This window comes from Stegodyphus dumicola, chromosome 3 (assembly GCF_044657685.1).
Source record: "Stegodyphus dumicola isolate Sdum_Otavi_A_Nest chromosome 3, ASM4465768v1".
Lineage (NCBI taxonomy): Eukaryota > Metazoa > Arthropoda > Arachnida > Araneae > Eresidae > Stegodyphus > Stegodyphus dumicola.
In genome coordinates, this window is record NC_140770.1 from 74545377 (window position 1) to 74560517 (window position 15141).

The following is a 15141-nucleotide window of genomic DNA, read 5'->3' on the forward strand; positions in this document are numbered from 1 at the left end:
AAAACTCCTCTATCACGTGAAGAAAAAGTACGCCAAAATGCAAAGATATAGAAATTTTCTGAGTATATAATATTATATACATGGCATACATAAGTAAATAAACGCCTGTAATAGTTTTGAAGCGTTAATTTTATTGAATACTTACAACATTGCCTCAGAACGCACAAAGTCCAACTTTAAATGCAATACAACATTCAAAGAACAAAAATTTGCAGGAAATACAAAGAATAAACAAACTGCCCCTTTCAGAAAATCCTATTCTTAAACATTTATTCAGTTAAACATTTATTCATTATTTTAAAATATTGCGTAAGACAGAACATCCCATTTTATCTAAAAGCTAACTAAAAAAAAATTAAGCTGTAAAATAAGATGAAGTTTTGAAAAAAAAAATATCATGGCAGTTTCTCACAGGCAGGATATGTACATAAAGTAAGAGAGCCAGAGCATAATAGAAACTCTAGATTTTATATAAATAACAATTTCAAATGTTTACAGAATTTTTGATTTCTTATACTGAAGATATAACAAGTTATTTCAGCTTACATTATGATATGCATTATGCTGCAAGAATGCTAGTCTTTACAACAGAATGGAATGACAGATGGACCTTTTACATTGTTCAGAATAACCAACGTGACTTACGGTTTACGAAGAATCATTCGAAAAATTGCATCGGGTGCCAGCTGAAGTAACAGTCCCAAAGTTTCTGGTAGTTCCGCTTCAGCTTGTTGCTTGTCTTCAAACGTCGGCGGTGGCACACCTTCTTGTTGGTCTTCTCTGAACCGGTAGAATAAATACTTGTCTTTAAACTGATGTTCGTTTGTTACTGTAAAAGATATATTGATTGAAATTCTGTATAATAAAATAATAAGGGAGCAAAAGTTTTATTCAGAATATGAATCCCAGAGGATGAAACATAAATTTTCTCGAATCTGAATCGGAATGTCGGAAGTTTCTCGAATATCTGGAATGTTTTGAATGTTGAATCGCTCAAATCTTTTATATGAAAATGATAATTATATGAAGAAGAAAAAGGAACTTTTACTTAGTATTAAAATAATATGATTAATGCAAAATTTCAAATATGCCTTTAATGATAAACAAATTAAGAATACACTCTTTAAAAAAGCACTTATAGTATTAGCTTAAAAGATACAAATGAAGCTTAGGAAATGAGGTACATAATAAAAACTTTAAACTTGAACTTTATTATATTCTCCATATGGTTTTATAATAAAATATTTGAGTAAAGTTCACACTTCTGATATTCTTTTAGAATATCAGATTTCTAAAATTATACCAAGTGTTGAGAGGCGGGCATTATTTCAAGAAACAACGCACACGAGCATTCAGATATGAAGCTAAATTCCCTGTAGAAATTCAAGAATATGGCACTCGGGTCAACGTATATCAGTTTCTAGTAATTGTAACAATATATATATATATATATATATTCCCTTTTTCTTTTACAGAAGTTTCTATAGACGTTCTCATATCACTGAACTGAGAAAAATTAATTGAAAACTTCAGAAACTACTTTCCACGCACTCCAGATGTTTTTAATTAACATCAATATCCTTATTGGAGAAGTCAAACAACAAGAATCAACGTAATATTTGTAAATTTTCCAGAACTAGTTTCGATTGTTTAACTACAAAACCATCTTCTTCAGCAGTCTAAATGCAGTATATCAGAATGAGATAACGTATGGTGATAAGATAAAATGAGAATGTATAGACAGAAGCTGTGCTACTGGCGCCATCTATTGATGAAACAGGAAAACTTAAACCTAATTCCATTAAAAGCTGAAGGTAAAGATGGATTCGAATTAGGGTCGTCAACTAGAACAGGAAGATTTTTTTTGAATGTGAAATGCCTCTAGAAAATCCATTTCAACAATGGAAGATGTTTTTTGAATAATTCTGGCAGCAAAAAAATGGAAGGTGTGATTTTTGGACTAATAGTACTGGGCAACAGAGAATTTCCGTATTTCCTTTTTCTTAGCACACGTCTCATGTTCTTTAATGCGAAATTCTTGTTGTGTGACTTCTCCAATAATCATTATCCGGCATGTCATTTTTAATTTAAATCAGTATCCTTAGTTAAAGCAATCTTTGCAAAGCATAAGAGACGTTGCATGTTACATAAACATAATTTTCACCTAGTAAAAGAAGGACACACTCATGAGCATTATAAAATGCAATTATCTATTGCAACATACCCTTTCTAAAACTTTTACTCAATTTTGTTAGTTGTTAGCGTCTTTTTAAAATCCTTTTTTGTATTCTCAATTAAAAAACCTATCACTAAAATTTTATTTCATGTACACGTTATGATCTTTATACAATTAATAAATTACTTTATGATTTACATACACTGAAAATCTACACTTGATGTATACGAATTGAATACGCTGTCCCAAGAATCATACCGTTCCTCCCCTTAACACAAAAATTTAATTAAATTTTTATTTCCAACGACCCTGAAATCTCATATTCTTATTTCCCAGTAATTTGATGTTATTCCCAAACCATCTGACCGCATGAACACTCACTAAATACTATCAATACAATTCATTGCGTCATTGGCTTACCCGTTTTTATTCTGTTATTTCCTTGTTATGTTTTTGTTTTGTTTGATCTTTTTGTTATACCAAGACAAATATTCCAGCTTAACTTGTGACTCTTAAATTGTATTTTAATCCCACGGTGGCAAAGTATTATTTTTAATAAGTAATGGGGCATATGGTAAGAAGGAACATGTGAAGCATGCGGTAAGATTACCTTACGCAGCATGATAGATAACTTCCAGTTCCTTGAAGCTCCAGATTTTCATCTCAGCGAAATTCGAATTTGTTTGTTTCTGAGCTCATATAAAATTCGTAAAATTTACTTTAAAAGCTTATTTAATTATTTTAAAAGCTAATTTAAATTTACTTTAAAAGTTAGTATTGGAAAGACATTATCCATATACATGTGATACATCGCTGATGGTCCCCATATTTTTACCTCTGCCTGCACGTTATACGAAAAATAATATTTCCAAATGTTTGAGTTAAAATGCTTAACGGCTTTTAGATTAGCATTTGAATCACAAAAGTGGTGCGAAGACTCAAGGATTTGAATTTTCGAATTTCACATCGACATTCGTAAGATTAAAAATGTCTTGACCCTAACCAGCTACATTTGTTAACATTTTAGAAGAGTGGATAAAACAGAATTTTTTCAGTTTAATTTAAATTGAACAGTAAAATTCACTATTTAACAAGTGGATAAAACAGAAAAGAATTTTATTTGAACACAATTTTGTTAAAACTCTGATAACCGCTTGAAGCCAAAATTTTCTTACTGTCACTGAATCATTACTGGTACGGAATCTGTTGAATTAGTTTAAGACTTTTCATTATTTTAACCAATTACCATCGATCCTGATTATAATATATCGTATTTATTATAACCAATCATGAAAACAAAGTGCATGTACTTACTTGTATGAGTAAATTCACAAAAACGTACCCTAAATATGTAAACTCGCTAATAAAAATAATTACTATTACCAATTTACGGGAAAAGGCGTATAATTATAGCGGTAATTTTATCGCAGGAGAAAAAGCAGTTCCGTATTCATACTGACAATTTACTTTTCTGTGATAAAATCATAACTATTTTTTATATGATTTACAAAAAACAGCACATAGTTACGAATTGGAGAAAAAGGCCAAAGAATCGTGGGAATCGTGGAGGAAAAAAGGCAGCATAATTCGCGGGGCAAGTAGTGAAAATTCGCGAAACTTTCACGGTCTGGAGTTTACACTGGAAATCTCGCGCAAATGTTTGCATTAACATTTCCAAAAATAAGCAATAACAAAATAATTGATTTGTAATTAAATACAAATTAAGCATTTTATTTTTAATTAAACTTTATAAATTAGTCAAATTTTGGAAACATATGCAATGCATAGATAAAGACTACCATTTTTATTAAACGGTGATTTTATATTAAACTTTGTATACATATTTTTCTTCATAAAGTATATGTTTTTAAAAAAGGATCATTCGGCATCGAAAGTGTTTGTTGGCCTTGTCAAGCAAGAGAAGGGAACTTCGTTTCGGAGAATGACTTATACAACAGAGATCCGGCAAAATTTAGGGTAATTTAGTCTTATAATTTGAACATAAGAACCGGATTGATATGCAGTACGAAGAATAAAAATTATTTATTACTTTGCAAAAATAAAAATTACCCAAAATATCTGAATAAGCTAATGATCATAACAGAAATTAAAATACAATATGAAAGAATGCAAAATTCGCGGATTTATTTGATACTGATAGAAAAATTCTGATTTAGGGGGAAGCATAGAAAAATTCTCTAAAATTAAAGAAACTCACCGCAAAGTTCCGTTCAATGATAAAATTATTAACCTAGCTAAGCTGTCAGTCCTTTGCAGTGTAATAAAACCAGATTTGCAATGATTTTCCTAAGCTAAAAAGTGAGGTATTTCATTTGTAATACAAATACACACACTGAATAATAGATGTATTTAAAATATAAGGCGAAATATTAGCATCATCAAGGAGAAAAATTATAAGGCTTTGTAATTGTTTCTCTATCAACACAGCAGAAAAATATCTGGAACCATCTTTGGTCTGCCTTGCAGATCAAATACATATCTATTTATATGTGTTAAAATATCAAACTCTTTTTATTTGAAGAAATTAAGTTGCGAATCTTTTTTAATTTGCTTACACATACCATCAATTCCTACGTAAAAAAAAATAAAATTAACTTTTCATTTATATAGGATCTAAAGTTTGACATTACTTTATTTGCAATCTACGAAATCAACTTTATAAAAAGTACACACATTATACAATTAAATAAAATATTATTTTTTATTAATGTAAAATATTTAAGGAAAAAATACAACGCAGTAAGAAAAATCTCTAAATACTAAACCAACACCAAATTTGAGTTATACGTAGAAACAGATTACTTCTGACGTAGATGACAGGTTATAAGGAGTCTTGATGTTTCAGTGATGAGTGAGTACAATAGATAAGGATATCGGAATTTTAAACAATATTTTGAGCAACATTTTGTTGTTGATATATAAGTGGAGATTAAGTATACTTATTCTGTTTACATCATAACAAACACGAAAGACGATTATTAGACATCTTTTAATAAATATTTTTTGCCCGTGATTTCTATTACTTTTTACCAGCAATCAATCACTAAATGTTGCTTTCAATACTTTCTTCACTCCGCTGAACTACTTTTGAACTCAAAAAGATTTAAATATGAATAATAATTTACTTTCTATGTACCGTTCTCGATTTTAATATTTGTAGAATCATTTTACAGAAAATAAGCACAATGAAACGAGCAAGTTTATATGATTTAAAAAGTTTTGTAAGAAAAATAAACAGGCGTTATTGCATATAAACATTAATCCGTCTTTTCAATAGATTTACTCCAAATATTCATTCATTCATCCGGGTATATACATACCCGGATGAGAAAACATTGCGCTCTTAAGTAATAAGAATTATTAATTAATTATTAATAATCATTTTAATTAATTATTATTATTAATGAGAATGGAATAGTCACATTATCTTATTCTAGAAACTGTAAAAATGTGCTTATTCATTTATAAGTATAAAGTCACATCGAGCAACGGTTAACATTAATTCTCATAAATCAACTACATTGGTAACGAAACAAACAATAATATAGAGTTATGGCTATCATTGAAGCTTACAGAGTACCAGTGGCAATAGAAAAACAGCTTTTCATGGATTAAAAGAGAACCAATACAAATTTTTCACCCAGTTTTGTTCGATATAAACCCGAAAGACCAACCATGATACTTAATCGGCAAACAACAGAATATACTCACTAGAATATAAATGTACGTCATTATTTAGTAAGGTGTTTGAGATTCACGATGTCATGTTTTCATGTCCTGCCTAGAACAGCATTCTGAAATTAAATTTCGCGAATATGCATAGCCAGGCTGTATAGCTCTGTTTCAGATATCACAGTAACAATGACCTAGCACCTCATTAGCCCAAGTACTATTACTGAAAATTTTTCGGGAGATAATATTAAGTAAAATTCAGTCTATAAACAAATTTAATAAAATTTAAAATATTGGCAATTAACAGTAGAATTTAACTAACCATGCGTAATGACGCCTTCCTCCATTAGCGCTTGCCACATACCGACCGCTTGGCTTCGAGAGTGTATTCTGACGTAGACAGCACCTTGTTGCATAAGCCAGTCCACCATCTCAGATCCCACTAGGCACTTTCGGAATGTGCGTATGTGGTACTTCCTGTCCCGGATCAGGTGTGGACTTTGGCACAATATTAGTGTCCTCAGCACCCATCCTGCCCGTGATACGGCTGTTGAAGGTTCCTGAAAGAGTATTTGTTGAATAACAAAACTCAATTTAAAAACATAGAATAAGCTTGAAAACTGTTATTTCAGAATGCTCGTCTTTTGTTTCTCTTGAAAAATAATAGTAATAGAAAAGCTATGCTTGCATTTTGAAGGAAATAATATTCTGTTAAACAAATTTAAAATTATTTCACCAGAAACTATTTGTTCTATTTAAAATATCTCATTGAATTTGTGACTTGTTTCATTTCATAATTTATCAGCATTCTGAAACTTCAGACTGAATTTTCATCTGTTACATGATTACATGCTGATTAAATAATAATATCAATGCAATAAATGGTGCCTTAGTAACAAGCAGTGCAGGATTTATACTTGATAAGGACCTAAGCTATTTGAGATATGGGGCCCTTTATAGAGTCCATGTATTATATGTCAGTCCATATATTATATGTATAATTTGGCATAATCATATTAAATCATATTTGGAACTGACATATAATATATAGTCCATATATTATATAATATATAGCATATAGTCCATATATTATATAATATATAGTCCATATATTATATAGTATATAGTCCATATATTATATATCAGTGCCAAAAATATTTTTGGGGGCTCCCAAGAAAGCGGGAGCCCTAAGCTATAGCTTGTGTAGCTTATATATAAATCCGGTCCTGGTAACGAGAACTAGATCTAACTCACAACTGGGAAAGTATCATAATCATTGTATTAATGTATTCGGGGTAAAAATGTAATTTTTTCCTGTTATTTTTAAACTATATGGGCAGGCCTTTTCATCTAAAATGCTTGTGTTTACCGCAGGTAAATCCTCTTAGATGAAAGGCAAATAACTGTGAAGAAATAAATGAAGATGCTTACAACAAGAACCTGATTACCATCTTTTTCTAACAGATAAACAAAACAGAATTAATAACTGTATCGCGCCTCTTCCCGACTGAGTGATTCCAATAAGACGAAATAACTTAAGACCACTAGTATTGCAACAATTATTGATCGAATTGTAACACATACAAAATAATTCTTAATTCTGTTAATTTATAAATAAATAATATAAGAAATAATAATGAGAAATATTCATCTTTGGATTCCTTATCTTTAAAGGAAGAAATGATAGAAACTACCCCCCCAAACAACGAATAAAAAAGAACAACCATCTGCCACGCAGGGAGAATTTAAACACAATACCTAGAAATGAAGGAAAGAATTTCTTCTACGAAGCCGTTAATGGAGGGAGGGGCACTGGGTCTTGAAAGCATGATAATAAAATCCACCTACTTTGCGGCCATCATTCACTGAAATATTTAGTGACACACGTGCTGAGCACTACTTCGAAATTCCTAGCAAATAACGGGAATAATTACGTGTTCCAACATAAAAACACCTGTACAAAACATTGCCTGAATATTTTTGAAAGAGCGGAGCAATACTCCATATTTTTATCAAAAATACCTAGTTCTGAGTAATTATAGTATTGCAAGTAGAGGGCGGGAACTTTACAGTCTGATGAATTCTACTTTAAATGGTATTATTACGATGATATACCACGTGTTTGTAAAAGGCACTCATTTTATTACAGTGTATCACTCATGAATTGAAAAAGTTTATATTTCATTTAACAATCCCATGTCAGTCCTCCCGACCTCCGTATTTTACACCCTTGTACTATTTTTCTCTTCCACGCAACCGTACTGTAAATCGCGCACTAAATAAAATATTTTGACCCTAAACATGACCGTTTAACGTGTGTTTGTTGTACTCTGGCATTTTTATATAACGCTATGAAACAGTCTCATTTGCATGCTAAGAATATTTTATATAATGCGCAACAGAAGAGCACAAAGCCAAGGAAGCACTTAATGTAGAATCGTCTCCAAGCATCCACAACATAGATACAGCCCAATTCGCCGGAATGATCCAGCTAAATCGCTACCGCTGTTGACAACTAAAGACTTCTTTTGCATTGGATTATAAGCATGTTAAACTAGTAGCTCTGCTGATTACCTAAGACTCTGAAACTGGGCCTGCACTTATATGTATGTAGTAGAATAAGGTTATAAAAAATTTTAAGCTACGTATTGGGAATTGCAGGGTGATCCAAAAGTTAATAAACTTTAAAAAAATTAAATAAAATAAAACAAAAAATAATAAATAAAACCTGAAAGAATTCAGATTGGAATATCGTACCAGAGGGTTAAGTTTGACTCTGTAACCAAGGCTTTTTACGTCTTCGTTGAGCTCACAGTTTATCTATGTTTTTGAACTCACTCCTGCTGACACAACTTTTTTTGTCTTTTTACTTTATTATAAAACATCAATTCTTAGCGCTTACGCCACATAACATTCAAAAGCAAAATTACAGGAGTGAGTTCAAGAGCACATATATAAACTGTTAGCTTAACGAGGGCGTAAGAAACCTTTAAAAACAGCACACCTTTAGAATTCCCTATGCATTGTTAAATGTTGCCATCCATTTTTCAGCCCAGAAGGCCTATTATTCTCACATTTGTTATCCGTTTCACTTTTCAAACAACCACCGCTGGAGCATCCAGCCGCGTAAAATAGTTATTATAAAAAAGACAAAATATGCCAGATCCAGCTAATGTAATTTCATAGCTCTAGTTGGTCATCAATAAAAGAGATACAGAACTATGTTTATTGCTTTTAAATCGCTTAATTAGTTAATTAATAACGGGTAAATGTATTTAAAAGAAAAACGAAATATCTTACGTTTTAACAAATGGCAACAAAAATTTTTTTAGTTGTAACTAATTTCTCTAAACTGTACTGTACCTTGGAATCTTGAGGATACAGTCATTTTGAGACATGGCTGTTAAAAGTTCAGTATTATGCTATAGTTTTTAATAAAACTTTTCTCTTGGAAGAAAGACAAATATTGGATTTTGTAACGCACATAAGAGAGGGAGCATCGTTCTATGTTACTTCTCTCTTACATTACAACTTTCGACTAACAGAGAATAAATAAGTAGTGACTATCAGCATATATTATATATCAGTGCCAAATATAGTTTTGGGGGCTCCCAAGAAAGCGGGAGCCCTAAGCTATAGCTTGTGTAGCTTATATATAAATCCGGTCCTGGTAACGAGAACTAGATCTAACTCACAACTGGGAAAGTATCATAATCATTGTATTAATGTATTCGGGGTAAAAATGTAATTTTTCCCTAACAAATATCTCAGACCTGAAACTTTTTGTTACGGGATGACGAATATACCATAATCATGAAACGTCACTTTCAGAACATGAAACGAAACTATCTATGCGAATAACACGTAACGGGACTTTATACAGAAATCTTGTTTCAGGCATCCATACATCTTAGCTTAGCTTGTCCTCAGGCACTGCTAAGTTAATTCAGCATTTATTATGAAAAGCTTTACATGCCTTCATAGATGAACTATCTGGCAAACGCAAAATATAATTAAGATTTGACATTGTCGGGAAATTTGCATTTCTCCCTAGCGGCTGCGCAGTGCTAAAGATAAATAATGTGTCTCTTTCTCTCTCTCTGGTCTGTCTGTGTCTGTGAGAGGACTGTGTGTCCTCTCCGACGACATGGTTATGACGTGGTCAAGTAGCCGTAAGTCTCTTCAGGGTGGTATGGCGATCTGATTGATAAAATCCTGATCTGGAAAGGATATGTCGAAGATTACAATGGAAACAGGAATTTTGCTGAATGTTCCAGACAGCATTTATATGAAATATCGTATGGAATCGTTACAGGCAAAAAGCCAAGCACCTGACAACATACCAGGCAAGTTTATCCCTCGTTATAAAACGCCCTTCTACTTCGTGATATGTTTATTCCTCCCATGTCGTAAGTTGGCATATTCCGTTCATCGGTTTCGTTAAGCTAAAGGAAAGCATCCAAAGGTACGTTGTCTAACTTACAGCACGTATGCCCTTTTGATAAGGAACTAAGCTTCACACTACGGCAAAACTCTCACGATCAAATTAAAATTCAACAGACATAATACAATTCTTGAAGGAAGAAAACCGAATGATTGTATGCATTTTGTGCCAACTGCATGATAATACATTGTAAACTCGGGGAAATACAAGTTTTTAAACGCTGAATTTCTGTTCAGACCAAGCTATATTTATTTTTCCTTTACGACAGTACTTTTATCTAGTTATTACATTATCTCTTCGTTGAAAACCACAGAAGAGCATTATTATTGTCATGCTTTTATTCAGGATTATTTTGCATACAAAGGGTTTATCGGAAAAGGTATAAACTTATTTTCCTCTTAGACATAATTACTACGATCAAAAAGTATATAACCAATAATTCTTGCACTTGTATTTCAAATCAAGATTTAACTTGAAATTAATGTAAATACAATTACTGAGATAATTAGATTTTTGTAGCGTACCTTATGTGAGATGAGATCAGTTGGGATCACGTGATATGAAGCGGTGAATCAGGATGTTGTACCATGAAATAATAGTAAATTCTTAAATTGATGTCTTATAAGGTATTTCTCCCACTTCCCTAGCATGCCTTCGTGGTGTAACGGTAGCACGCTGGGCCGGTATTCCAGAGGTCCGTGGTTCGATTCCCGGCGAAGGCAGTTGCATATTTTTCATCTTTTCTGCTTCCAATTAACCTAATGACTCTACAAGTGGCGCTCGAACTAAAAGGGTTGTGGATGATGATTCTCTGCACCCAGGATTTGGAGACTAGGTCCCCTAAAACCCTAGTCGCCCATTAAAAAGGGGAGTATATAAGGTATTTCTCCCACTTTCCTAGCGTGCCTTCGTGGTGTAACGGTAGCGCGCTGGGCCGGTATTCCAGAGGTCCGTGGTTCAATTCCCGGCGAAGGCGGTTGCATATTTTTCATCTTTTCTGCTTCCAATTAACCTAATGATTCTACAGTCTTTTCACAAATTCATTGTCTTTATTTATTGTCTTTTTGTAAAATTTTAAACGATATAAAAATGTTTAAGCCTTAAATAAAAATTTCATAAAACTAACATTTAATTAAGACACAATAATGAAATTCGCACAAGCAAGATATCGCTAGCTTATGAGCCATAAAAATCACATTTTTTATTCTAGCATTATAGAATTTATATAGAATTTTATATAGAATATATTTAAATATATTCTATTTATATAGAATATATTTAATAGAATAAAACTCGGGGAAAAGAATAAAAGCCGTATAAAAAAACACATATAAATGTGAAAGTATAAAAATGTCTCACTTTTTAAGATAATAAAGGCATTTTAAGCATGTAAATTCAAATACAAAACTTATGCAATCGAAAAAAATACTCTAGTTATCACTGCAATGCATTTTAACAACTGCTAAATAAGAGAAAGTTACGGATGTAGTTACATAAATCATCACAGCAGTTAGCCTAAAGACACAGGAATCATTTTACTCACGCAAACGAACACTTAACTAACTTCTTCCTGACATAGTAATAGAAAATAAATGAATGATGGCGATTCTTCATTTTTCGAGAATCAAAAGCATTGGAAAACTGCCAACTCATTGTATGAGGGCTGAAGAAATCGGAAACCATTCCAAATAAATCAAATTTCTGCTTGAGAAAATTTCCATGAAAAATAAATACCCGTTTGATAGGAATAAAAAACCAAGATGCAAATGTTTTCCAAAAAGTTTTCTTCACACTTTTATATATTTACAAATCGGGAGAAATTGAAATTATTGAAATATAGCACTATGAAAAAACAGACCTGCAAATATGCATATTTCAACAGAAATCAACTTTATCTCAATATTTTAAAAGCAAAAATTTTTCGTTAACATTAAAGAAATGTTTTTATATTTTAAAATATTGTTTCACTTGGCCGAATGGATATGAATACTAAATTATCCAGGTTCGAATCCGTGGACTAGAATAATTGCGTGCGCGTTTCCGCTGGTTTTCCCGCGTGTAACGTGAATATGAGCCATTTTCGGTTAAAACGTCCTCTAGAAAAACAGCATCTCTCTCCTCAAACTGATATGCCTCAAGTGCTTTGTCGGACATTTTGCACCCCTATGTAAGAAATGCTTTTAACATTTCTAAAGACTAAAAAATGCATGATGCAGCAGGTGCTAATATGTAAATGAAATCTCATCGTTTATAGACTTTATAATACTATAATATATCATTAGAACACATATTTTAAAAAATAAAAATCGTAGAAATTGATTAATTATATAATACGGTCAATAAACAATTACTAATAATTTTATTTGTGAACATATTAAAGTATAATAAAATATTTGAAATTAGAAGAGCTCAGTATTTTAGCAAAAGTAATAAAGATAAAATAATTTTTCACTTATAAAAACAAACCTCGTCCTTTTTTTCCCAATATTAGCGATTTAAGTAGAGCTTTCACTGAATCTCCTATCTCGAATTAAAGTTCACGTACATGATTTCTTTTGGAAGAACTAAACTAGGATTTCATTTCTTTTATGCTGAAATTATTTAATATAATTGCATTTTTTGAATTATTGCAAGCTGGAAAGCCTACAAAAGAACAAATCCATCTATGTTACATAATTTGCTGCTGATCCGGCATAGTGAGGTAATAATAAAAGTGTCCTAAATTTAAAATGATCCCTTATAATTACCTATATTTCCATAACACATTTATGAATCCCTAAAATGAATGTCAAGTTTATGCTGTTCATTTCTATCAAACTGATCCATTAGTAGTGAAATCACATCAGTGAAAGTAGTTATTCCTACTTTTCTCTTCATGAAGTTCTCAGCAAATAGCTGTGGTGTACTTTGCTCAAATAATTAACTTCAACCAGACATCTAGTCTAAAAATCGGATTTGCAATTACAGTAGAAAAGACTGTACAAAACATTTCATTTTGAAACAAAAATATAAAATGAGATAACTTTTGAGCAATTTCATCAAACAAATGTCCTTACCAAAAGACGCACAGCAAGTGGATTAAAGACATCTTACCCAAATGTTATTCGAAATAATTCACTAAAATCTTAAACCTGAAACCACTTTCAAGAGTCGCATCCACTGTTTGCAAGAATACACGATAACTTTAAAAGAAAGTTGACTGAAGACGTCTTTGACACTTTTTCGTCTAATGTAATGAGGGGAAATTACGTTAGAAGAGACGTAGATTTATCAAACTGTCCATTTTTTAAAATAAATCAAGAGATTGAAAAAAAGTACTTTCAAAACGTGCTTCCGGCAAGCTGAAGAAAATTTCCCGAGAGGATTTATGGTGGTATAACTTTTCAAATATAGCGTCAGATTTATATTTAGGAAGTGGATTCAAAAGTAAAAACAGTCTTTTATAATACTAGTGTCTTAGAAAGGAATATTTCGTCATTATATCTAGGCATTGCCGCATTATAATAAAAAGAAAATCTGTCTTCATAATGATATGGCCGGCCGCTACACATTATGCATCTCCGAATATAAAAAAAAAAAACTGAAAGCCAGTTAAATATAGACCATTTGTTCAACGTTCTATTCAACATCCGTATTATTTTCTAGGCATTTGGATATTTTTAACGTTTAAAACAACTGCGGAAGCCAACATCACACAACATATGAAGATTTGTTTTGTTAGAATTGTCTATGCCTGACACTGATATTTTAAGCAAATATTTCCAATTCAAATTTAGAAAGACTTGTTTATTTTTTCTAACTAATTATTTTTTGTTAAGTATATTTACTGTCATTCTCCCTTTCCTTTTTCCTGGCAGAACGCTAATTTTTAGTTCGCGCCTATTCAAATAAGGTAGAAAGAGATAGCACTTAAAAGGGAAGCTTTAGATTGTTTAATCAGAGTGTGTTCTGCCTGCTGAAGGTCACGTCAGTAGCTGCAATTCTTCAGTAGAGGTCTGTCTTCAGCGTTGTTTTATTCTTGCCAATAGTGCTTGTCACGCCGGTATAGATTTCAGCCAACTTGCGCGTTATTCGTTTGTTGCGTAGCCTTTGGCTAATTTGCGACTTATTTTAGGTTTAAATTCAATATTTTCAGTTACGCCATAAATGCTGGCTGATTTGTAAGCACAAGGAGTGCATTCTGTTAAATAGTTTGATTTCTTAATAAAAGGATCTTTTAGTCACTTCTAACATTCTCTGCCTTCTTACTGGACATAGAGATAAGTCGTTTAAAATCTAACTTGAATCTCGATTTAGTTTATGCTTCTTGAGAAGGTGAAATCTACAAATTATTCAATAATAAAGACTGCTGAAAAATTTGAATCTTCTATCAAAAGATATTATATACTCTAAACGTTGATTTATTAATTATTGACTGGCTTTGGTTCATTACGGCAAAAGTGATGACGGAGGGCGAGGATGCCCTAAGGATATTAGTCCGAATGGGAACTTCTAAGGAGAACATGCTATATTTACTTTATATATGGGGAAATAAACGAAACCTCTAAGCACCCAGCCCGATCAACTGCAGGGAAACAGAAGTAAACTAGCAATGCTTCCAGACTTGCAATTGGTGAATACCAGGACAGGATTATATTCAATCTGGAACATCTAGCATTCTTTAGAAGCCTCCTAATGACGGTTTATATTGTTTTTGGTAGGAAAAAACAGCGTTAGAATAACCATGGAATGATTCTGGAGTTCTCTAAAATCCCTAATGAGACCGATTTCTTGGGCCTATATAGCAATTAGGTCCTAACGAGTATGAATTGAAATAAAGAAAAATCGT

At 32.0% G+C, this 15141-nt stretch overlaps 1 protein-coding gene across 4 annotated transcripts in view; it reads right to left on the reverse strand.

Annotated features, from left to right (window-relative positions):
* Epac (Exchange protein directly activated by cAMP) overlaps positions 1 to 15141 on the reverse strand; it is a 445559-nt gene that overhangs the window by 61257 nt on the left and 369161 nt on the right. For all 4 annotated transcript variants that reach the window (XM_085813001.1, XM_085813002.1, XM_085813003.1 and 1 more), the window contains 2 exons: positions 6192 to 6429; positions 646 to 829 (listed from right to left, as the gene is read on the reverse strand). In XM_085813001.1, the coding sequence (XP_085669127.1) occupies positions 646 to 829; positions 6192 to 6429 (422 nt within the window). The remainder of the gene's footprint in view (positions 1 to 645; positions 830 to 6191; positions 6430 to 15141) is intronic.